This window comes from Mustela lutreola, chromosome 7 (genome assembly GCF_030435805.1).
Source record: "Mustela lutreola isolate mMusLut2 chromosome 7, mMusLut2.pri, whole genome shotgun sequence".
In the NCBI taxonomy this organism is placed as follows: domain Eukaryota; kingdom Metazoa; phylum Chordata; class Mammalia; order Carnivora; family Mustelidae; genus Mustela; species Mustela lutreola.
In genome coordinates, this window is record NC_081296.1 from 38246950 (window position 1) to 38273709 (window position 26760).

General features: G+C 38.5%; 1 protein-coding gene across 8 annotated transcripts in view; it reads right to left on the reverse strand.

Annotated features, from left to right (window-relative positions):
• The window catches only part of NEO1 (neogenin 1), a 235749-nt gene that overhangs the window by 146591 nt on the left and 62398 nt on the right, over window positions 1-26760 (reverse strand). For all 8 annotated transcript variants that reach the window (XM_059180452.1, XM_059180451.1, XM_059180448.1 and 5 more), the window contains exons 2-4: window positions 17474-17791; window positions 11297-11572; window positions 7350-7503 (exon numbers count right to left, since the gene is read on the reverse strand). In XM_059180452.1, the coding sequence (XP_059036435.1) occupies window positions 7350-7503; window positions 11297-11572; window positions 17474-17791 (748 nt within the window). The remainder of the gene's footprint in view (window positions 1-7349; window positions 7504-11296; window positions 11573-17473; window positions 17792-26760) is intronic.

Below are 26760 nucleotides of genomic sequence, written 5' to 3' on the forward strand. Positions count from 1 at the left end.
ACATGAAAGATAATAATTTCAAAAAATACTATACCAGAAGAACCTACCAGAAAATTAGGAATGAAATTTTTCTGACCAAAGTAACCCTTGAACTGAGATCTAAAGAATGAGAAGGAGAAAAAGATTTCAGAAAGAAAGAGTAGCATATGCAAGAGAATGGTGGCAGAAAGTACCACAGTGTTTCAGGATCTGAAAATAACCAGTGTGGCCAAGTTTAAGAGAGAAAAAAGAAAGAGAAAGATGAGATGGAGCCAGACTATACAAGGTTTTGAAAGTCATTTTAAAAATTTGAGTCCTTAACTTAAAAATAATGAAAATTCATTAAATATTTTTAGAAGTGGGGAGAGGGTTGACAACGATGTCATGAGATCTGAGCTTTGGAAAGATCACTCCAGATGTATCTGGAATGAAGCCAGAGTAAGTATGGGAAGAACTGGAGTGTTCTGTGGTAACTGGTGGTTTTCAGAGATGGTTAGGAGGTTCCATGAAAGATCTTATAGATGAATTAGAGAAGCTGAGGAAGAAATTCATGTCCAGGAAGATTTTTTTTTTTAATTTTATTTATTTGACAGACAGAGATCACACAAGTAGGCAGAGAAACAGGCAGAGAGAGAAGGGGAAGCAGGCTCCCCGCTGAGCAGAGATCCCGATGCGGGGCTCCATCCCAGGACCCTGGGATCATGACCCAAGCTGAAGGCAGAGACTTTAACCCACCAAGCCACCCAGGTGCCCCTCTCCAGGAAGATTCTTAAGGTTAGGGTAATATGTATGAAAGGGAAAAACAAAAGGAAATTTGCTTAATTTAGTTTCTTATGTGTTGTTATTTGAGTGAGAGAAAGGTAGGCCTTTTTATAGGAAAAAGAGAAGGAGCCAATGGAGAGAAAAAATTTTGAAAAGAAGATTCATAAAAGTGCTGGAGAAAGTGGAAAGTAGTAAAATCCAGAGCACAAAAGGCCATCTCTTCTTTTAAAACAGCAGGAAAGGAAGGGAACAATACTTATTCTCTTTTGTTGTTGTTGTTGTTTTCATTAAACTTATTATGAGGTAACTGCAGTTTTAAGAAATAATACAGAGGGGGAACACCTGTGTGAATCAGTCATTTAAGCATCTGCCTTGGGCTCAGGTCATGATCCCAGGGTCCTGGGATCTGCTTCTTCCACTGCCTGTTGTGCTAACCCTCCATGTGTGCTCTGACAAATAAAAATCTTAAAAAAAAAAAAAAAAAAAAAAAAACCACTAATACAGGGACCTACTGTATGTATGTCTTTACCCAGTTTCTCCCAATGGTAATCTTGTAGAGTACAACATCACAACCAGACACTCACATTTCCATCACCATGAGGACCCCTCCCGTGGCTCTTTTATAGCCACACCCCTTTCCTTTTCCTCCCACCTCCTCACAACCCCTGGCAACTGAACCCCTGGCAATCTGTTCTCCATTTCAGTAAATTCGTCATTTCAAGGAGAATATTATATAAATAAAACCATACAGTATATAGCCTTTGGGGATTGGCTTTTTTCACTCAGCATAATTCTCCAAAGATCCATCCAGGTTGTTGCATATAACAATGGTTCCTTCCTTTTATTGTTTGGCAGGAATTCCACAGTGTAGCTATACCTTAGTTTGTTTAACCATTCACTCAATCAAGGACATCTGGGCTATTTCTAGTTTGGAGCTATTACAAATGAAGCTGTTGTGAATACAGATAGGCAGACTTGTGTGGAACATGAAGTTCATTTCTACAGGATAAATGCCCCAAAGTGTTAATGTTGGGTCATATGGTAGTTCCAACATGGTAAGCTTTTAAAGAAAAGGCCAATGACAGAGTGGCTGTACCATTTCCACATTCCAGCCAGCAATGTCAGACTGATCCCATTTAACAGTATTTGATACTGTCAATTTTTACAAAGTGTGGCTATTCTGATAGGTACATAGCAGTATCTTACTGTGATTTTAATTTGCATTTCCCTATGGCTAATGAAGTTAAACAACTTTAAGTCCATCTGGTCCAGTGTGTCATTCAAAGCCACTGTTTCCTTGTTGATTTTGCCTAGATCATCTGTCTGTTGACGTAAGTAGGGTGTTAAAGTCCTCTACTATTATTGTATTATCAATTAATTCCTTTATGTTTGTTACTCATATTTAGGTGCTCCCAAATTGGAAGCATAAATATTTATAATTGTTAGGTCTTCTTGCTGGAAGGCTAGGGCTTTTTTATTATGATATAGTACCCTTCTTCATCTCCTGTTACAGTCTTCAGCTTAAAATCTAGTTTGTATGACATAAGTACTGCTACTCTGGCTTTCTTTTGATGTCCCTTAGCATGATAAATAGTTCTCTATCCCCTCACTTTCAATCTGCTCCTGTCTTTAGGTCTAAAATAAGTCTCTTGTAGGCAGCATATAGCAATTTTTCCCATTTCTGACACCCTATGTCTTTTGATTGGTGCATTTTGTCCATTTACATTTGGAGTGATTTTTTATTAATTATTTTTATTAACATACAATATGTTATTTACCCCAGGGGTACAGGTCTGTGAATCATCAGGCTTATACACTTCACAGCACTCACCATATCACATACCCTCCCCAATGTCCATAATCTAACTACTCTCTCCATACCCCCATTCGGAGTGATTACTGACAGATATGAATTTAGTGCTTGTTCTGTCATTTCTGGAGATTTTCTGTTTCTTTCTAGTCTTTGAAGACTAGAGGCCCCTTTAATATTTCTTGCAGTGCTGGTTTAATGGTCATGAATTCCCTTAGTTTATGTTTGTCTGGGAAACTTTTTATCTCTCCTATTCTCAGTGACAGCTTTGCTGGATAGAGTATCCTTATCTGCATATTTTTCCCATTCAGCAGGTTGAATATATCACGCCACTCTCTTCCGGCCTACTAAGTTTCTGTGGAGAAATCTGCTCTTAACCTTATTTGTCTTCCACTGTAAGTTAGGGACTTCTCTTATCTTGCTGCTCTTGGGATTTTTTTCTTTATCTCTATATTTTGCAAATTTAACTACAATACATCTGGGTGTTGGCCTGCTTTTGTTGATGTTGATTTTGATTTTGATGGGAGGTCTCTATGCCTCCTGGATTCAGATGTCTGTTTTCTTTCCCAGGTTGGCTAAGTTTTCAGCTATAATATCCCCCAAATAAACCCTCTTTTTTCCTCTTCTAAGACTCCTATAATATAAATGTTATTATGCTTTTTTTTAAATTATGCTTTAGGGAGTCACCATGTCCCCTAAGACTACATTTGCGATCCCAAATTTTTTTCCCTCTTCTTTTAAGCTTCATTATTTTCCATAATTTTATCTTTTGTACCACTCATTCATTCCTCTGTTTCTTCCATCTTTGTTGTCATTATATCCAGATGGTTTTGTAACTTGGTTATACCATTTTTTTAATTATGGCCTGACTAGTTTTAATATCTTTTATCTCTGTGAAAGGGACTCCCTGGTATCTTCTATGTTTTTCTCAAGCCCAACTAGTAGCCTTATGATTGATGCTTTAAATTCTGGATCAGGCGTATTATTTCTATCTGTTTTGATTAGATCCCTGGCCAAGACCTCTTTTTTGTTCTTTCTTTTGGCATGAATTCTTCCATCTTGGCATTATGTCTAGGTGTCTGTCTTCTGTGTGTTAGGAAAGCCAGAATGTACTGTTTCCTGCTGCTGAGATTAATGGCTTTATAAGGAAGAGGTCATATACTGTCCAGGGCCTGGTGTTTCAGGAAGTATTTCTGGTGTATGCTGTATACACTCTGCTGCTATGTTTTGGCTGCTTTTTCCCTCAGGTCAGCCCTCTGCAGAATTTCTTCTTGCCTGCAGTGGGAAGTGTTTGGACCTTGGCCAGAGTGTGGTGGTTTTTAACTAGGTGCGCTCTGATTTGTCTGCTTATTAAGAGAGACCTAATGCTATTTCCACTAGAGCTGAAGCTTTGCAGAGCTCTATAGTCAGTAAACCTGGCGCATGCAGGAGTTTTATGCTGGTATTCTAGGGGAGAGTGCTGCTGCTCTGGTTCTCAGACACACTTGCCTATGAAAAGCAGCACTTGCAGAGTGCAGTGGGGTGGGACTTGGTGTAGGCCGCTTGGATTAGGCTGCCACTGCTGGCGCTATGCTACTTATTGAAGTTAGTTTATGCTGAGGAGTAGGGGAGAGAAATGGTACCAGTGCCCACCTTGCTGCCTGGGAAGCCCTCCCAGAAGAATGAACAATCTTCCCTCATGTGTCCCAGGTGTCTTTCAGTTCACTGCCTTCACCCTATCTGTGTCTGGGCCATCTGCCTGCCTGGCAGCTCAGTGAACCCATGTTCTATCTCAGGCAGGCTAAGTTTTAAAACTCCAAATATTTGGGACCTGACATGGTAGAAGCCCCCACCGGTCCTCTAAAGGAGGGTCTCACTGCATTGGGACTGATTCAGGTTTGTCCCAGAAGGGCAGTTGTACAAAAGCACAGGGGTGTGGGTTTGGAGAGAAGCACAGTGAAGAGTCAGTATCCAAATTAGCCACCCTCTGCAGGTAGCTCCACACCTATGCTGAGGGGCATGGGAAGTGGCTCTTTTGTTCCCAGAGAGTCAATGCCAACTCTTCCAGATGCACTCCAAGAAGAGGGAATCGTCTCTCCCAGTGCACTCTCAGATTTCACCATCTGCCCCTGGCTAACTGTCCTCCTTCTCTACAGAAGCACTGCAATGCCCTCAGGGCTCCATACCAACCATGCCACGGACTCAAACTCCAATCTTTGAGCCTCATTCCTTGTTAAAAACTCACAAAAATAAGCCCTTCTAGTTTTCCCACTTGGGGTAAGAATTTTCCCTGTGCAATCTCCTGTGTACTCCTCCCTCTCCCTCTCTCTCTCTTTCTCTCACCTCTGTCCATGATCAGGGCTCCCTACCCTCTGCAGCACCTGTGATCTGCTTATTTTCACAATTTCCTTCTATGATGATAAAATACAAAAACTTTAAAAAGAACCTATTTCAGCTTTCCTACTCCTTTTTTTTTTTTTTTTTAAGATTTATTTATTTCTGGCTCAGTGGCTAAGTAACCTACTCTTGGTTTAGGCTCAGGTTATAATCTCAGAATCCTGAGATCAAGCCCCATGTCAGCATCTGCACTCAGTGGAGAATCTAGTTGTTCCTCTGCCTCCCCTTCTGCTCCTCTCTCCACTTGCATTCTCACAAATAAATAAAATTTAATTAAAAAGTAATTTAAAGATGTATTTATTTGAGAGAGAGAGAGAACACATGTGTACAAGCAGGGAAAGGGGCAGGGCAGGAGGGGGGAAAGGGGGAGAGAGAGAAAATCCCAAACAGACTCCCTACTGGGTGTGGAGCTCAGTGCAGGGCTGGATCTCATCACCCTGAGATCATGCCCTTAGGAGAAGTCAAGGGTTGGACCTTTAATGGACTGAGCCCCCAAGGAGCCTCAGCTTTCCTACTCCTGATAAAGATTTTGTTCTAACATGTAGCCAATTTAAATTTCTACCCTAGGGACGCCTGAGTGGCTCAGTGGGTTAAGCCTCTGCCTTCGTCTCAGGTCATGATCCCAGGGTCCTGGGATGGAGCCCGCATCGGGCTCTCTACTCAGCAGGGAGCCTTCTTCCCTTTCTCTCTCTGCCTGTCTCTCAGCCTACTTGTGATCTCTGTCAAAAAAATAAAATCTTTTAAAAAAATAAAAAAATAAATTTCTACCGTAAGAGAGCTTCAATTTTTTATCCCCCTTTTAAAGGTTCCCTATGTTTCAGTTAGCACAAGTTTTAAATATTCCCTTCTGCTCCTCTCTCCACTTGCATTCTCACAAATAAATAAAATTTAATTAAAAAGTAATTTAAAGATGTATTTATTTGAGAGAGAGAGAGAGAGAGAGAGAACACATGTGTACAAGCAGGGAAAGGGGCAGGGCAGGAGGGGGGAAAGGGGGAGTCTTATAAATTCTTTGCATAATAATTAGCTGGGGAAAGGAGTGGGAAGAAAGAAAGTAAAATATGGGCAGAAGTAGTTGGTGACTGGGTGGGTGCTGAGAAAGAAAAGGAGATACTAGAGATGATACCATCAGTTTTGCTAATGAAACACCTTAGTGCATTCTATCATTCCCACCTATCACTGAAGGTTGATCACCAAGCTAACTAGAGAGTTAACCCTTTCCCAGGTCTTGGTTACTTCAGTACACAAATTAAGACAGTCTGCTTACTTTGGATTACTCAGTTGGGAATCTTTAGACCTGCTCAGTCCAAATCAACAGCCACTAGCCATAGGTGGTCTCTGACAATTGAAATGTGACTAGAAAGACTGAAAAACTGAACTCTGAATTTTATTTAGTTTTATTTAAATGTAAAAGCTGAAGCAACACTAACCACAACTTTATTGTTTTGGTAGAACGACATTTCACTTTAACTGGTGCATCATATAAATTATTACTATTGTATTTAGTACTGGGGGGTTACATCTTGGTTTTTTTTTTTTTTAATCTAGCTACCAAAAACTTTAAGTTTCATACATGGTTACGACAGATTTCTATTGAAATCTGCTTTGCAACAATGCAAAGTGTTACAAAGCACTGCTTTGCAACAATGGTCCTCAACTGGGGACCATTCTGTCCTCTAAGGGGACATCTGTCAACATCTAGAAATATTTTCAGTTATCACAACTTGGGAGAGCTACTAGCATATAGTGGATAAAGGCCAAGGAAGATACCGTACATCCTGCAACACACAAAATGACTTTGCTTTGGAAACAAAATATACCTAAATACCACCACCACCACCTTGGTTCTTTTATAAGAATACAACAGAGAAAAGCACCCATTACATATGCCAAGTATCCATTACACACGGAAGTAATGAGGGATGGATGACAGGATGGCTGACGTTAAGAGAAATGGCTTTTGTGGAAGAAGAAGGATTTATGATCATCGAAGAAGGCTGGTATGATTTTAAAAGGCAAAAACAGAAGGATGAGGAATGCATTCTCTTTTATTCTTAGAATAAAGGAAAAAACTATTGTGAGCAAAAAAGCACATGAAAAGGAATGAGAAGTCAGGCTAGTCAGGACCAGAAACTCCTGCAACAATTTAGGGAAGGAGGTCATGAGGCCTTAAGCTAAGTATACTGTAGCTTAGAAAGAACAAAAAGAATAATTACTCCTTATTTTGAAATTTTGGAAGCAATTTTTTCTTTAAACATCCTAATCATATATACCATATAAACTATTTCAAGAATGATAAATGAGCATTATAATGTGCTTAAATAAAAATAGATACTTTTTTTTTCATTATTAATCAGTAGTCCCCAATTAGATTAGACCAAGTCTCAAGCAAAGGCTAAAAAGGCTTTTAGGCAGACATTACCTTTCTGTGTCCAGTGCCTCCTCATTTTTCATCCATCTAATGGTTGGAGTAGGAAGTCCCGAAGCAACACATGGCAACACCACACTCTGACCAATGACTCTGACTAAGGAAGAAGGTTGTTTCAAAAATACCAAGTTTGAAGTGAACCCAGGATCTAAAAAATTTAAAAAATGAAAGACAATAATTAAGAAAGCACTTTACTACTTTAATGATGAGGGATGGCAAATTCCTGTTCAGTCTGTGTGGCTTTATTATTTTATTTTAAGTAGACTCTATCCCCAATGTGGGGCTTGAACTCATGACCCCAAGATCAAGGGTTGCATACTTTACCAGCTAAGCCACCCAGGCACCCTATGTGGTTTTGCATAACAAAATATTTTAAGCGAAAGTGACACAAAAAAGTCCATTTAAGGGGCGCCTGGGTGGCTCAGTGGGTTAAGCCTCTGTCTTCAGCTCGGGTCATGATCCCAAGGTCCTGGGATCAAGCCCCGCATCAGGCTCTCTGCTCAGCAGGGAGCCTGCTTCCCTTCCTCTGTCTGTTTGTCTCTCTGCCTACTATGATCTCTGTCAAATAAACAAATAAAATCTTTTAAAAAAAAAAAAGTCCATTTAAATTGGCAAACATTTCAGGGTGTCTGGGTGGCTCAGTTGGGTAAGCATCTGACTCTCTTGATTTTGGCTCAGATCGTGATCTCAGGGTCGTAAGATTGGGCCCTGCTTTAGGCTCTGAGCTCAGCAGTGAGTCTCCTCGAGATTCTCTCTCTCCTCCTCCCTCTACCCCCCCCCAATTAAATAAATAAATCTTAAAAAATAAATTAGCAAACATTTCCTTAGTCACTTAAAGCACTGTGCTAGGCTCTCTGGGGACCTCAAGGATGTAGAAGTTGTAGCTCCTAACTTCAGGGTGCTCACTGGTCAACTGAGGGATATTTAACAAGAATCCCCCTCACATTAAAAACATTGAATGAAGTAAATGTTTCATGAGTGGTACAAAGACAGAAAAGACTATGCAAGCTCAGGATCCTTAACAGCACCCTCTCCATTCACAGGGATTTCATAAGATGTTTCCTTTCCATCCCTACATCTGTGTCTTACTTCTGAAAATCTTTCTTGAGTTTCATCTCTTTAACTCACTCAGTCTGTCAATCCCTTGATTTTTATAATGGTACGACTATTAGGCTGCCGCTGTGTGTGTTCACTTTATACAGCTACTCCTCTAATGAACATCTGAGAAGGCCACACTCCAATGGCTAGAAGACAGGGTTCCTTTTTGATGGAGTGGTATTTCCAGGGTTCAGTTTTGAGGAAAAAAGTCTGTTCTCAGTTAAAGAGATAGGACTCTTGTCCCCATACTCTCAGAAAAAGGTGTTCTACAGCCATGGTAACAACCACCAGATCTGGCTTTAAACATGTGTAACTAACGAATGACAGTTCTGTAGCCACGGTAACAAGAAAACATTGTCTAATGGATGAGTGACAACTCGCTTCAGCGAACAAGCCTTTGAAAGCCAGCCAATGAGTGACAGCTTCAGGCTTTAACAGTCCGTCATTCAGCAGTGGAATCACTTGCTTCTAAAGTGGACATTAACTTGCTCTCACATCTGTAACCAACCATAAAATATGCCTCTATGACTGACAATCAACCCACTCTTGCTCCTTAACCAACACACCAAATATGTCTTCCCCCAAATTCTTTATGCAATCAGCAGTTTGCATTAAGAAAGCGATACTTAGTAACTATGGTTTTCCCTCACTGAAGTAAATAAAACATTCAGTAATTTGGTTGTTTCAGATATGGAAACAACCATTTTATGGTTGTTTCATCAGATATGGTGGTTCATCCTCTGACACTGAAAATCTTGTTTCCCTGGATCTGGTTTTGAGGATTTCCTTGAATGGTACCCCAGGTCCTATTTCTATAGGACCTCTGCCATACATACGCAAGTCGGGAAGTGGGTTGGGGGACACTACAATATGGCAATAGTTTCCTTTTTTTCCATTGGGATTTAGCTAAATTTAATCATATTTTGATAGAAACAAATAAATTTGAACAAATATTTACTGGCTTCTATGTGCCAGTTACCACTCGTGGCAGTAGACAAAATTCCCTACCCTTGCTGACCTTATATACCACTGGGGGAGAGAGACAAGAAATAAAAGACATTGTGTATCAGACAATGGATATGTTCTGAAACAAAATTAAGAGGAAAAGAAGTATCAGGAGAGATATGGAAGACTATTGTTTTAAACAGTGGCCAAGTTAGGTTTAACAATGAAGTAACATTTGAGCAGAGAAATAAGACGGTTGTGTCAGGCTGGTATCTGAGGAAGAGGATTCCAGGCAGAGCAAAAGACAAGTAGAAGATACTGTCTTCTACTAATGTCTGGAGTGTTCTAGAAACATAAGGTGGCCACAATCACACAGTGAGGGAGAGCAGAGTACCATATGGAAGGAGAAAGATAGGGAGGGAGATGGCATTAAGATTATACAAAGCCTGGGCACCTGGGTGGCTCAGTGCATTAAAGCCTCTGCCTTCAGCTCAGGTCATGATCCCAGGGTCCTGGGATTGAGCCCCACATCAGGCTCTCTGCTCAGCAGGGAGCCTGCTTTCTCCTCTCTCTCTGCCAGCCTCTCTGCCTACTTGTGATCTCTGTCTGTCAAATAAATAAATAAAATCTTAAAAAAAAAATGATTATACAAAGCCTGACAGGCCAAGGACTTTAATGTTTACTCTAAGATGAGAAACCATCAGGTTTTGAGCAAAGATGTAACATGATCTAATAAACATTTAAAAAAATAATTGTGGCTGCCAAGCTGAAAACACACAGGGACAGGAATGACAAAGGCATGGACAATGATGACAAAGAAAGAAACTACATTTAAAAAAAAAAAAAAATCAGTTCAAAGCCCATCAAGAACACCCTCAGGCATCACTGCTCACAACACTGGGCTCACCTTGCAAGCCAAGCCAGAGACTAAAAAAAATTAGCCTATGAAATAGATGTTTATAAAAAAAGTTTGCCCTTGGGGCACCTGGGTGGCTCAGTAGGTTAAAGCCTCTGCCTTCAGCTCAGGTCATGATCCCAGGGTCCTGGGATAGAATCCAGCATCAGACTCCCTGCTCAGCGGGGAGCCTGCTTTCTCCTCTCTCTCTGCCTGCCTCTCTGCCTACTTGTGATCTCTGTCTGTCAAATAAATAAATAAAATAAAATAAAATAAAAAAGTTTGCCCAAACAATGTAAAGATGGCCCCATTATATTCATAAACTCAGGTTTGAAGGAAGAAATATGGACTCTGGCACCCAACAGTGGGAACGGAAGCTGAAAGGCCAGGAGACAGCAATAGGCTGTCATGTGAGCAACACGTGAGAGGAAGTTGTGAGTAAGCAGAAGGTACACAGCTGAGAAAAGACACACGAAACAGAGAAGGAGAGTCAGCAGGGGCAGAAAGAGTGAGAACCCACAAACAGAGGGAGGAAGGGGCTGAGTTTACATTAAAATGGGGAGTGCTATAAAGATCTGAGAACCCTGCTTACCGGTGTCTTCCAGAGCTGCTGTATCACTTACTACTCTGCCCATGCCCTCCATGAGCTAGCCCGAGTGAGTCCGGATTCTGACAAGAGATCAAACTATATGAAGTACCCCATTACAGGGAAGGAACAGATAGAGACTAGACAAAACACAAACTTAGTGTGTCTTTGGCCAAGAAGAATGCCACAGATATTAAACACACTTTACCACTTGATAAATTTCTACTAATGAATTCACCTAAGAGTGAATCTTTCTGGCACTTTTTCTTTTCTCTGCCTGTGAGAAACTGAGACTTCTTATGCTGACATTAATTTGTCACACCACATATTTAACAGTGCTTATTAAAAGAGATAATTCTAACAGTACAATTTTTACCCATTAATAACCATAAAACCACAAGTCCTGATAATAAATACCTGGAAGAACTTTCAATTCAGCTTCATCACTATACTTTGGAGGCCCACCACTTTCAACTATACAGCGATAAAGTCCCCCATCTCCTTCAGTAGCATTGCTGATAACCAGTGTTCCACTTGGAAGTTTGATAACTCTATCATCCAGAAGAAGAGGCTGTCTGTTCTGTTCCCACCTCACAAATGGGACCAAGTCTACATTAACTTCACAATTCAGAATTGCACTGTTCCCAGCATAAACTGAAGAAGGTTCTGGCTGGCTGGCAAATCTTGGAAGACCTGGATAATAAAGGAAAAGAAGAAATAAAATGTAGTTAAATGTTACTTTAAAATGTAGTCACAGGAAACAGGAGCAAGTCAGCCCACGTGGTCATATGTATGGTCAAGCAGAAGGTCCATGGGTCAGGAAACTGGCTACAACAGGGATACAGGTCAAATAAGTAAATGTACTAGGATAACTGGAGTCACATTGCTCACAGTTGGAGAAGCAAGGTACGAATGTGGAAAAGCAGAAGGGTAGAATAAAGCCCACAGTACTGGTAGAATTGAGGCATCAGTATAAACTTAGTTTTATATAATTACACAAATACAGCTAAACACATATACAGATATAAATGTATATGTAAAATATATATACATTTCATACACAGCCATTATATACATATATATATACATGTACAAATCTCCTGGCTCTGGCCAGAGAGAGTCCAAAATCAATGCCATTTGCAATATGGACATATCAAAAGGACACAGAAGTCATTTGAAGGGAGTTTCCTCTGGCTAAAACTGGGATAATAATAATTAATGCAGAAAAGAATGAATGGATGCTAAACTCACTGGTGAAAGCTGGATGAGGAATAGGATAGAGAGAGAGTCTCAAATTAGCTCTTCCCAAAATACTTATTACTAATTAATAAAAGTACAAAATATTTAACTTTACAGTGGAGAAACACAGCATAGACCATATTAACAAAGTAATAAAAGTTAACATCACCAGGAAACAAAACATCAGACACTTCCTGATATTACGCACTAAGAAGAACACAGCATCTCTTACTTCTGTGATATTCCTTCCCAAAATGCAAAACCGGAGTCTATTCATAGGGGGAACTCAGAAAACACAAAATGAGACAAGAATAAACTAAAGAATGGTTTGAGACCAAAACAGCCTAAACTACTCAACACAACATGTAATCCTGGACCAGAAAGGAGTGGCAGAGCGGCAAATTCCTGCTTTTGTTTTTTGCTTATATTAAGAACTTTACTGATGGGGTGCCCGGGTGGCTCAGTGGGTTAAAGCCTCCGCCTTCAGCTCAGGTCATGATCCCAGGGTCCTGGGACCGAGCCCCGCATCGGGCTCTCTGCTCAGCAGGGAGCCTGCTTCCTCCTCTCTCTCTGCCTGACTCTCTGCCTACTTGTGATCTCTGTCAAATAAATAAATAAAGTCTTAAAAAAAAAAAAAAAAAAAAAGAACTTTACTGAGACATCCAGTAAAATCAGAATGGTCTCTATGGTAGTAGTGTATTAAGGCTAATTTCCTAAAATTGATGGATCGTTATTTTAGCAGAGTATTTTTGTTTTTAGGAAATATACATGGAAGTATTTAGGTGGGGGTAATTCCTCCCAACTTAGCCATAATAATTCAGAAAAAAAAAAAAAAAAGATTTGGGTATGTTTGTGGGGGTTATAAGGTAGACAGAGTAAAATGTTAACAACTAGGTAATCTGAGTGAAGAATATATGGGATTTCTTGGTTTCATTCTTGCAATAATTATATGAGTTTGAAATTATTTCAAAATAAAATATTAAGAAAAATGCAGATGCTACAGAATGTAGTGGTTAAGAGCCTAAGTCCTGGAGTCACATAACCTGAATGTGAATCCCAACTCTACCACTTCATGGATGTGTGACATCAGCAAGTTACTTAACCTCGAAGCCTCAGTTTCTCCATCAGTAAAATGAGAACAATACGAGGCCTCCTATGGTGTTAAAAAGGTTAATATTTAACATAAACACTTCATACATAACACACTGCCTGGCATATAAAAACTCACATAGTAGGGGTGCCTAGGTGGCATGATCGGTAAGCATCTGACTCTTGGTCATGATCTCAGGGTGTTGGGATAAAGCCCTGTGTCTGGGTCCATAGTCAGTGCAGAGCTGGCTTGTGATGCTCTCTCTGTCTCTGCCCCTCCCGCTCATGCTCTCTCTCTCTCCCCCTCTCTAAAATAAATAAGTAAATGTGGAAAAAAAATTATTCAAATAGTAACTGCTATTATTATTAGCAGTAACATCTAAAAGGTGACTCTGAGATATGGAGAACACAACAAAATGTTTCTTTAAAGACTAGCAAACATAGTAAATTATGAGACAGTTCCAGGTTTTGTAGCTTTATGATGGTGAATTAGTCCGTATAGAAATAACATGCAAGTTATCTAGCTTTCTTACAAATTTTACTCATTTTTTTATATCAAGGGGATACAACAACATATATGGCATTGACAGACGAAAGATTTCTCCAAGTTTCTGACCAGGGAAAGCAGATGGAGGAACCAGTATGGACATACCATGCTGCAGCTTCCTCTGCTCACAAGTAAGAGGTCAGTTTGTCCTGCTGCTTCCAGAGAATTATGGAAAAGAGAGGGATTAGGAGGAGCCAGATACCAGCTTCACAAGAAGAGATTAACTATGTCTGTATTCAGACCATCCCATTCCTCCACCTTTAGGCACAAAACACTCCAGCCAGGCTCCTGCCCAGGCAGTAAAACAAAAATTTCTACTGTGGAGAAATGAATGCAGGGAAGACACTTCTATTTAATTTTATGAGCTACTACCTATTTTGTGTTCTTTCAAAAATTTCCCTTCTTAGTTGACTTGGCCAGAATCAGCTTCTATTGCTTGCAACCAAAGAACACTAACCAATGTTCTTTTAGAATGGCTATGTGGCAGTATCTCCTTGAAAAAAAAATAGTTTTATTGAGATACAATTTATATACCATAACATTTATCATTTAAAGTCCACAATTCAATAGTTTTTAGTATACACACAAAGTTGTGCAACTATCACCGTAATCTAACTGGAGAACATGTTCATCATCCTCCAAAGAAACTGTGTACTCACTTGCAGTCATCCTCCATTCCCTGGATTCACCCGCCCAACCCCTTGGGCCCTTACCTCAGCCCTAGAAAACCACCAATCTACTTCTTGGTTCCCTATATTTGCTGCTTCTGGATATTTCATGTATATGAAGTCATATGATATGTGGCTTCTCTCAGCATCATGTTTTTCAGGTTGGTCCACATTGAAGTACATATCAGAATTTCATTCCTCTTTCTTGCTGAATAACATTCCATGTATGAATAGTCCACAGTTTGGTTAGCCAAACTTGACAGACTGTTCCCACTTTTTGGCTATCATGGATAATGCTGCTATAATTATTCATGTACAAATTGTTGTACAGACCTGTCTTTTCATTTCTCTGAGGTTGATACTTAGAAATGGAATTGCTCAGTCATAAGGTAACTTGATGGTTAAAATTCTGAGGAGCAGCCAAACAGTCCAGTGCTCTTTTTGAAATATACACACACACAAAGTATATTCTATGATCCAGCAATTAATACAATTACTAATTCTGATCATCTTTTCTACAGAGATTTATAAAAGACTGTTTACTATATTACTACCTTTAACATAATACAATTTTTATTCATCTGTTAATCTAAAAGGGAATCTTTGGATAAATCACAGTATATCTATACAATGGACATTATGCAACTATTAAAAGAAATTTTATAACTATTAAAAGAAATTTTATTCATCTCTTAGCTCAGATCTTCTTTCCTCCTGATACTCAAGCCATGAGTGAGTTAAATAACTCTCCTACAGAATCTTGTCTGCAGCCAAAGAACTGACTATATTGTATTAAAACTGGCTGTTTACTAGGACACTAGACCAAAATATGCTTCCTGAATGATATGACAGTTAAAAAGAAGGATGGACAAACCCAGCAGAGTAGAAAGAGAGGAAAAAGCAAACAACAGGTGTAACAGGCAGTGGGGAAGCCATGAGCAAAGGCCAGAGACAGAGAATAAAGGGATTTGAAAATATTCGGTACAGGCAGAGCTTAAAATGTGATGAAAGTGATCCTGCTGCTGTTGATAGAAGAGGGCAGGGACAGAAACAGGGCAGAGTGCTAAGAAATGAAGCTGGAGAGGGGTGTCTGGGTGGCTAAGTCATTAAGCATGCGACTCCTGATTTCGGCTCAGGTGATGATCTCAGGGTCTTGGGATATAGGCCCACATCAAGCTCTGTGCTCAGCAGGGAATGTGCTTAGATTGTCTCCCTCTCCCCCTGCCCTTCCCCACTCCTCTCCCTCTCTCTCTCTCTCAAATAAATAAATAAATATTTTTAAAGGGAGGGGGAAGAGAAAAAGAGGGAGGAAGGGAAGGAGGGAAGGAGGGAGGGAGGGAGAGAGGAAGTCAGTTAGTCAGGAAGCTGTAGAAGTGAAGGCCAGCTCATGAAACGACCTAGAGGCCTGTTCAAGAGTTTAGTCATCTACTTGATGTTGTCACTGAGGAGCTACTGAAGAGTGAGGAGAGAGCCTGACCACTGGCCTGGAAGAGGGAAAGAATGAGGCAGCGGACAGTGACAGGCTGTGTGGTGAAGGATGGTGAGGACAAGCCTCAGGACTACATACACGGGAACCAGGAAGCAGAATTCACTGGATTTGGTGAATGGCTGTGGAAGACTGCTGAAAGGAAGGAGCCACGATTAAAGCCAAGCTTAAAAACATAAATGATAAACAGCTTACCTAAGTGACACTGTAGGGGCAGCCACAATGCTAACTTATTTGTCAGCATGTTGGAGAAAGCCTGGCAAGTAGATTAGAGGAAGAAAGGGAGGGAGGGAGAGGAAGGGAAAAAGGAAGGAAAGAAAGAAAAGATGAAAGGGGTTGGGGGGGAGGAAAGACTAATAATCAAAAGAAGTGACTTTTTTCCCCTTTTCTTTTTCCATCCTCAGTCTGTGATTAGGGAATAATTATAGTAGCTTTATATCACACTCAAATCCAGCTTCAAGTATCTGGTGATCATTCTCTGAATGAATCATATTCTGAATGAATGAGCAGATACAGCCTGGAGTGAGTGGGAAATGGGGAACCATCACCCTACAGTGGCAATGAGATGGGAAACTACTCTGTTCTTCATGTTCTTTATTTTTCATTTTTTTTTAAAGGCTTTATTTATTTATTTGACAGAGAGAGATCACAAGTAGAGAAGCAGAGAGAGAGAGAGAGAGAGAGAGAAGCAGGCTCCCTGCTGAGCAAAGAGCCCCCTGCAGAGCTCGATCCCAGGACCCTGAGATCATGACCTGAGCCGAAGGCAGCGGCTTAACCCACTGAGCCACCCAGGTGCCCCCCGCATGTTCTTTTTTTACATGTCAGCATTTTACCAAGATGAATATAAATATGAGACTTAAACATAAGACCATTTTTATACAGTGTGACCCTTAACAATAACTACTTCCTCTAGTACTCGAGTGAAGAAACACTGACCTGAAGAAGACCAGTGTCTACTATAAGGCAGGTATGACTTATTCAGCTTACACTTCCATTATTCTTCAAATAAGAATGCTCTAAAAGGGAGTGAATGTTTGTCTCTTTACAACTTCCTGCTCTTCACCTTAATACCCACATCCCACAGGTTTTTAAATAATTAATCGAATTAAACGTCATTTCCTTGGCTGGGACATAAGGGAACCAAGATTCTGGTGACACTGCAAGCTTTACAAAGCCATACTAAGTGGTTATGCTGGGGAGGATAAAAGTTAGCAATCAAAGGGAATCAATTTTCCTATATGACTTCCTCCGTCATTTCCAAGTTAAAAAGAAGAAAAGAATGGACTTAATACTTCTGACTGCAACTATAAGCCATCTAAATGACAGAAAGAGTTCATTCCTATGAACTATGCCTATCATGCCTATCATTCATAGGCATTCCCTATGGCACTAAGCAAGTCTTAGCATAATGCCATGCACCTAGCAGATGCTCAACTGGTACTTGTTAAATGCGTACATTTCTTGTCACCAGTTAAATGAAAACTCTAGGATAATACTGCTTTTCATGAAGATATACCTTTCATAAAAATTTAAAAATACAAATAAATTATTTTTTAAAAACGTACCTGCTACTGTGAGCTTGGCTGTTCTGCTGACAATAGTTCCAAGACTCTCAACAGTGGCCACACACTGATAATAACCTTCATCAGGTTTATTGTGTTTGGAATGCACCACATTGCTGATAAATAAAGACCCATCTGAGAGAAGCTGGCGTCGGTCATCTGATACTAAGTTTAAAAAAGTTCCATCTTTCTTCCATTCAATTTTTGGAGAAGGTTCAGAATATGCTGAACAGTTCAATATAACAGATGAGCCTCTAACTGAGAGTGTATCCACTGGTTCCACCAGAAAATAAAATGGAGTGAATGTTCGAATGCTGGATCCTACAAAAATAATAAAAAGAAAAAAGTTAAGCAAAGCTTTCTTCTTCTATTTCTGTAAGAAAATATAATTTGTATAAAAGTTATTGTTAAATAATTATGCTGTTTGGATATAATACTTGAAAGTCATTTCACTGTAAGTATCCAATAAATAAAATTTCTTTTACTAGGAAATCAAAATACAACCCCTTTAAAAGATGAAAAAAAGACCCTGACAGATGAGATAACCCAAATTTGTTAGATTACATGAATATCTAATGAAAGATTTCAAACCCTACAATGGGATTTATAAATATTTAAAATTATTTTATTCAAAGTGAAATTTTCTATGAAACATAAAAGCACAAAATTGAAATGATTCTTTGTTATTAATAAGGTATGTATTTGTTTCATAAATTTACCATAAATACACTATGTCCATTTTTCTAGTGGATTACTCATTCTATTGACCTAGCAATCTTTGGGCCTAGCAACCATGTTTTGCAAATATTCCTTTTTCCACTTGGACTTCATTTTTATTATAAGAAAGCAAATTTTAACTCATAAAATTAAATGTTATACTCAAAAAGATTTTTATCCCAAGATTATAAAAAAATTTCAGCTTTGTTTTGTGCTAGTACTTCCGTGATTTCATTTTCTACATTTAATCTTCATCTGTAACCCATTTTTTAAGTAAGGAGCTCACAACCCTGAGATCAAGACCTGAGCTGAGATCAAGAGTCAGATGCTTAACCAACTGAGCCACCCAGGTGCCCCTAGAATTCATTTTGCTGTAAAGAGCACAAAAGGGATCAGTTTAATTTTTCTAAGTCCTTGGCCAGTTCCTTGAACATGAGAAGAACATATTTTTTTTTTTGAATTTGCTATAGGAACCTTCATACTGTTGTCCAGAGTGGCTGTACCAGCTTGCTTTCCCACCAACAGTGTAAATAGGTTCTCCACATCCTCACCAACATTTATTGTTTCCTGTCTTGTTCATTTTTGCCATTCTAACTGGCATAAGGTGGTATTTCCAATGGCTAAAAATAGAATTGCTGTGACCCAGCAATTGCACTACTAGGTATTCACCACAAAAATACAGACGTAGTGAAAAGAAGGGGCATATGCACCCCAATGTTCATAGTAGCAATGCCCACACTAGCCAAACTGTGGAAGGAGACAAGATGCCCTTCAACAGAAGAATGGATAAAGATGTGGTTCATATACAGAATGGACTATTACTCAGCCATCAGAAAGGATGAATATCCGCCATTTGCAATGACATGGATGAAACTGGAAGGCATTATGCTAAGTGAAATAAGTCAACCAGAGAAAGACAATTATCATATGGTTTCACTCATATGCAGAGCATAAGGAATAGCACAAAGGACCATAGGGGAAGGGTGGGAAAACTGCATGGGAAGAAATCAGAGAGGGAGACAAACCATGAGAGACTCTGGACTCCGGGAACCAAACTGAGAGTTACAGAAGGGAGGGGGGTGTGGGATGGGGTAGCCAGGTGATGGGTATTAAGGAGGGCAGGTGTTGTGATGGGCACTGGGTGTTATATGCAATGAATGAATCATTGAACACTACATCAAAAACTAATGATGTACTATTTTTTGTCTAACTGAACATAGTAAAAAAATTTCTATAAATCTTATATTCTCAGCCAGATAAAACTTTCCAACTGAAAGCTATACCTCTTTTAAGAAGAGTACCAACCAACTCCCTTGTAATCACACTGTAATCAGTTCTAATGCGATTTCTTCATGTGAACAATTAGGGAGGTTTAATCCAATAGATGAAACCAAGACTGTTTTTAAAATATATCTACACACCCCCTACCTATAATTTATTTACACTATGAATTTAAGAATGACACTAGTTCTTTACTACATAATGAAAGAGTGGTTCTAAATAAATATGAAATACATTGGTAGAGGGAAGAGAGTAATAATCAGTTGTTTTAAATGTTTCTAAAAATGAGAATCAAATTCCAAACAGACTAATCTTCCTTTTCCAAACACCACGAAGTGGGTTCCATCCCTATTTGATGCTTATGAAATGGATTCTTTGAGTCTTAAAACGCAAATGAGCTTAGGAATTTTTCAGAAGTAACCTGACATGATTTGCTTATTACTGTAAAAAATGCTACATTGATACTATAGTAAAATAAATAAAAATATCAACTCCAGGGCAATACAAAATAATAGCTAAACTAAGAGAAATTACTCTTATACCATTCCTGTATAATGCTATATCTTTATTATACCACCCAAATTAAACAATTCAGGAACTTAAGAAATAAATGTATTAGACTGGCAATCAAAAATGCAAATTATCAACTTAAAATAATTATTAATAAAAAATTCATTTTAAAATTTGACAGCTTTTGTCATTTAAAAAATATTAAGTACATAAATGTAAATGTTTCACAACTTAGTATTATTCTATCCTGCTTTTGATTTTTTTTTTTAAGATTTTATATTTATTTGAGAGCGAGAGAGAAAACAAGCCACGGGAAGAGCAGAGGGAAAGGGAGAAGCAGACTCCCCACGGAGCAGAGAGCCCCATGTGGGGCCCCATTCCAGGACACTGGGATCATGACCCAAGCCTAATGCAGATGCTTAACCAACCAACCAAGCCACCCTGACTTTCTTGCATTTTAAAAGTCCATATCAAGCAAGTTGAACAAGAGTATATGCCTTCAAAAAAAATTTTTTTTAATTACAGGGAAGTTTACAAATGCCTCTGAAAAATCAAGGCCCTTCAAAATTTGACCACAAATATACACTCTATATTACTTAGAATACAGCATTACTTAAATATTTATGTATAGCATCTTTGTATTTTATTCCCTCAACAAATACACAGTGACCTAAGGTACAGTTCCTTTGCTTAAAATCCCTCAAAGGCTTGCCACCGTCATTTACTAACTAAACAAACTCCCTAAGAGAACTTGCAGGTCACTGTGTGATTTGGCTTCTGCCTACTCTTCAGCCTCCCCTGAGCATCACTCTCCCCTCACCCTCTAAGGCTTGCTGCATCTGTCACCCGCCTCCACAGCTCCTGCCCTCTTTGCACAAGCTATTCCCACCATCCCTCCCCCGTTAACTCCCGAGTCTTCCTTCAAGCTCAGCTTAAATACTACTTTCTCAGAAATGCTGTCTGTCTCTGTGCCCAGACAAGATTAGTTCCACCTTGTTACAAGCCAGCATGGCACACAGTACCTACATAGCACTTCAAATGTTCTTAATCTTTAAATATTTGTATTAACTTGTTTGTTAGGGCACAGAAATTCTCAAAGTTTCTTGGCTCCAGGAGCCCTTATTTTTTAAAAATTTTCACGAATTCCCTAAGCTAAAAGAAATACCTAACAGTTTTATGTTATAGTTAGGACATAAATACTGACTCATTTGTTTGAACCCAACAAGTTAGTATCTTATTGAAAAAAATAATGCAGACAAATTGAAAAATATTTTAACTTTTGAACAATTAGTTATTATGGGATGTGTGCACTAACTGGACACTGCATCAGTTCTCAAAACCTTGAAATCAAATCGGATACTGCCATCCTCATTTCCTGATTTTTGCATGGTATTTGGTTTTTATCCAAGCGACCACCAAAACCCAATTTCATAAACATCACAGCACTCAAATGAAGGTAGTACAATTAAATGCTGAAACTGTAAACTACCTTCACCTCAAAGTTCGCACAGTGTCCAGCAGGTGTCACTTCATTTCCTTAGAAAGCTTAACATATCCCTGGGAGTTGTGTGGAGGTGCCTTGGGGTATCTTGAGATAGAGTTTAGGAAAGGATGGTATTAATCTTTAGATGATACAACCAGACAACCTCTAAGAACTTCCACTGCTTGAAGTATATCAATGAGACCACAGGTTCCATTCCAATACTAGCCAATTGGTATCACTTTCTTCTATGATAAAACTAACAAACAGGTGTAATTTTTGATGAGTCCTTAAAAAATTATATAGAAGACCAAAGAAAGCCAAGAAGAGCTAAAATAATTAAGAAGAACAAAGTAAAGGGACTTCACTCATCAGTTTTCAGTATTTATTAAGTCACTATGGCTCTGGAGTGGGGATAAACAGAGCTCCATAAGCTAGAGAGCCATGAAATAGAGCCATAGATAGATATAGAATATATATTCAAATATATATATTTAATGTATAACTATAAATCCAAATATAAATTTATATGTATTATATATAATTTATAAATACATATCCAAATATATATATTTGAAAGCTTAAGATTCAAAAATATATGTACATCTATAGATATACATATATTTGGAAACTTAATATGCAACAGAGAATGCATTTTACATCAACTGGGGAAAAGGATGAACTACTCAATGTTTCTAGGACAACTGATTATCCACATGAGGGAAAAAACAGAAGCCTACTTACAACAGGTAATAACAGTAAACACTTAACATGTTTCTATGTATCAGAGACTGCTCTAAACATTCTCTACATACTAACTACTCATTTAATCTCCACTACAATCTAATGAAAGGTACTATTATGATCCTCATTTTAGAGGAGAATACTAAAGCACAGAAATGTTAAATACCTTGTCCCAGGTCACACAGGTAGTAAGTAACAGAACCAGGCTGTGATCTTAACCACACTACACTATAAAGCCATTCATATACATATAGAAAAATACATTTGAGACCTACAGAAAAAAAAACTAGGTAAAAGACTTTTAGGGGGCGCCAGGTGGCTCAGCTGGTTAAGCATTTGTGTTCAGCTCAGATCATGATATCAGGGTCCTGGAAGGGAGCCCCAAGTCAGGGTCCTGGAAGGGAGCCCCAAGTCAGGCTCCCTGATTGGCAAGAAGTCGGCTTCTCCCTCCCCTTTTGCCCCTCCACCCTCCCCACCCCCAGCTTGTAGTCTCTCTCTGTCTCTCAGATGAATAATAAATAAATAACTAAATAAATCTTTAAAAAAAGATTTTAGGAAAATACAAAGATAACCCTGGAGTCAGGTAACCTTTCAAATCAAAATAGGGAACTTCAAAGTTAGAAAAGGCATTTTTCACTTCATTCTATTTAAATTTTAAAAACTTTAAGGCAAAAATATCATAACAAAGCAAAATATGACAAGACTGAGAGGAAATATATCACACACAACAAAGAATTTTAAAAGTCACATCACAAAAAATGGATACGGCCATATTCCAATAAACCTCTATTTATAAAAACAAGCAGCATGAAGAATTTGATCCATTGACTATGGTTTACTGACTCCTCCTGCCTTAGAATATTTAGCCAGGAAAAAATAAACGAGCCACATATCAGCTGATCTGGAATGAACTCCAAGAAAAATGAACAATGCAGACAAGTATAAATAATAAAATGTCATGTGCATATGATTGAGCACTGAGAAAGCAGAAGTATACCAGGTTGTTACCACTGATTTAGTGGGAGGAGATGGAGGAGGTGGGTAGATAACAATCTTCAAGCACATAGAATATAATTTCATAACAAAAATCAATTTGTGTGTATAATCCCCTTTATAAATATTACACGTGTTTATGGTAGGTGTGTTCACACTTGTGCAGATACCTAACGGTAAATTTTTTAAATACTAGTCATTAAAATGTAGATTATCTCAGGGTGGTGAGATTTTGGCTGACGTTTAATTTTTTCTTTCACCTTGCTATTGTGTGAATATTTTACATGAAACACAGTATTGTTCAGCAGAAATAAAGCTATTTTCATATACAGTCTGCATAGGAGAGGGACAATATGAAAAGTCTGGGGCATATTCATATGCCAATATTCAAAAATTATTAAAATAGATGTCCTGTTAAATAAAAAATACCCAAGTTTGAAAAGCATATAGTATGACCCCACTTACATAAAAACATATACACATGTACATATATGTGTGTATGCATATATTTAAATGTAAATAATGTAGGGAAGGGGTGCCTGGGTGGCTCAGTACATTAAGTCTGACCTTTGATTTCAGCTTAGGTTATGATCTTGGGATGATGGTGGGACCAAGCCCCATATCAGGCTCTGAGCTCAGCAAGGAGTATGTCTGAGATTCTCTCCCTCTCCCTCCCCTCCCCACTCATACCCATGCTCTCTTAAAACAATCATTGAACGTATATCAAAAACTAATGATGTACTATTATGCTGGTTAACTGAACATAAAAAATAAATTAATTAATTAAAAGGATCATGATGAAAGTCTTAAAATTTTAAAAAATTAAATAAATAAAATATTTAAAAAATAATAATGTAGGGAAAGGGCTAAAAGAATAAACACTGAATAGTTTAACAATGTTTTCTGGGTTACTAGTGGGATTCAGCTACTGATGGAGAGCATACAGGGGCGGCGTGGAGGCTTTTTGCTCCATGGATTTCTGCACTGCTTACTTCTTAAAATATGAACAACTGCTATGCATTCCTCTGGTCATCTATGTCTGTTTAATAACAAAGTAACTTTTTGTTATTGGTAGTAAATAATCCTTTCTTGGGACAAAAGATTTTTTTCAAAAAAGATCTATCACCATTTCTTTGTTAATTTTTATTTAAATTTTAGTTGGTTAACTTACAGTGCAATATTGGTTTCAGGAGTAGAATTCAGTGATTTATCACTTACAACACCTAGTACTCAGATCTATCTCCGCTTATTTAACCATTTTTCCTTTGTCACAGTAGAAAAGTTATCAGACACTCACTCCTTGGCTGACTTTGTATAAAAGCTGGCCTATACTTCCCACCAGGTTCCTAATTCCCTATCCACTTAAATTTGCTTAATTTCAGTTTACTATGACCACAGTCATGATACCCACTATCCTGAAACAGGCTTATCGATCCTGTCTGATCTCTTCTACATTCCCCGGTCTCCGCAAATTTCTCACTTTTTAATGGAATAGCTCTCACTTCTTGATAGACTATTCCTCACTTTTTTTTTTATTCCTCACTTTTTGATAAAATACTTCACACTTCTTGATAGAATTCCATCTTATGAAAGGAAAATATCCACAGGGAACTTATCTCAGTTGTAATTCCCCCACCCCCAAATATCAACAAATTGTATCACTCACTGCACACCAACATGGCCAATAATTCTAAATTTTATCATGCCCAGAGTTAAAAAATAACATACAGTATTTGAATACTGGCAGAAATAAAATGAAATCTGTCTTACTGCCCACAGAGGTTCAAAGTTTGACAGCATCAGAAATGCAGGACAGAAAGATAAGCCAGCCTTTTTACATACTTATGAATGTAAGCATTCTATGTATAATGTTACTCATCCTTTAACAATCGTGTCTTCAATATAAGCTAAGAAACTAATGCCAGAGGACTTCATACCTCTTTTACTCCTTAATAACTTTACTTTTGACTACCCTATCCTATCCACTCAGTCTGTAAATTCTACATTTTATCCTTCCTGAGCCTTTGGTGTCCACTCTTGCCATATAGCTTACTGTCCCTGGTTTCAAGTTCTCAATTTAAAATCAAAAAGTCTAAAAATTAGAAAGTTAAAATAATAGTCAATTCAAAGTACTCAAAAAGATAATATATTCACATTCCTGATTAAGAACAAGCAATACTTTAAAGTTAAATGTTTTCCACTTTCTTTTGCTGCATAACAATTAGGGCCCCCAGCTCCAGAGCTCAGCCCCCCTCTGCCCTGACAGCCAGTTTCTCCAAAGACTGAATCTAGAGAGACGCAGAACTCCTTTCCTGGAACTGCAAGTAAGGCATATGGTTAGCTGTTACTATTACATGGATGGTTTTATTTGCGTGATATACATATACCATGAAAAACTGTCATGGTACGGGTATAAAACAGAGATGTCAACTTCTAACCAAAGCTGGAGCTGAAATTGTTTTTCAGGCTACTAATACCCTATTAGGGAAATTCAATTTGATTATTCTAATTTATAGCATCTACTTTCCCAACCATTTCCCTCAAGTGAAAAATATCTGAAATTGTTTATTCAAGAAATATTTGTTATAATGAGAATGCTTTCCTTTTCTTCAATTTTCAGCCTCCCACCTCTCCCCTCTCCCAGCAAAAAAAAAAAAAACCAGCCACAGTGGAAAACTCTTTTGTAAAATGAAGTCAAGCAAACATAATTTTGAATTCTAGCTCTGCTATTCTAGCTAATTTCTCTGTGTCTAAAATTCTCTCCCTTGTGAAACAGGAAAAAAAATGCCCTCCTTTCAAGGAAATCTCTGTGAAGACAGGTATAAAGCCCCTATCCTACTGCTTGGCAGATAACAAGTCCATAAGAAAAACTTCAAAAGCCTACAATGTTTTCTCCCAAACTGCTAATACCTAGCACCTTAGTTTTCACCAATCCCACTTTAGAAACTGCTATGCAAAATATGGACCATATTTTTTTTTACTTCTAATCACATTTTGACAATTACATATAATGTTAAGTGATCTTAAAACTCAAGTCTAAACATCTTTCTCCTCTGCCTAATTTTGCAACAGCTCCCCCATTACTGTAAATGTAAAATCCAATCCATTACCATGACATTCAAAAGGGGCTGAAAGATCTGGTCCCTGCCTCTCTACAACCTAATCTCCCATCATGCTCCCTCCAACTCAACAAGCTCTGGTCACATTCTTCAAGTTCTTGAACAAGCCATGTTCTTTCCCATCTTACAGCTTTTGCCTCTGCTATCCCCTCTGCCTGAACACTGGCTCTGTACCCACCCTTCCATCACACAGCTAGCTAGCTTCCTCTCACCTTCCATGTTTCTACCAACTGTCACTTGTACAGAGGCTGTCCCTGACAACTAGCTCTGTGAAGGTTCTAGTCTCCTAATCCTACCTTTTATATGCTCTTCCCAGAAATTCACTGTCTCTCTTTTTTTAAGGCCTGCTTTCCCTGGCAGAAGGCTAGAAAACTGGATAAAATAAAACCAAAAATAGGGAAAGAGACTCATTAGAAAAGGCAGAGGAGAGAGAGACTGGTAAATAA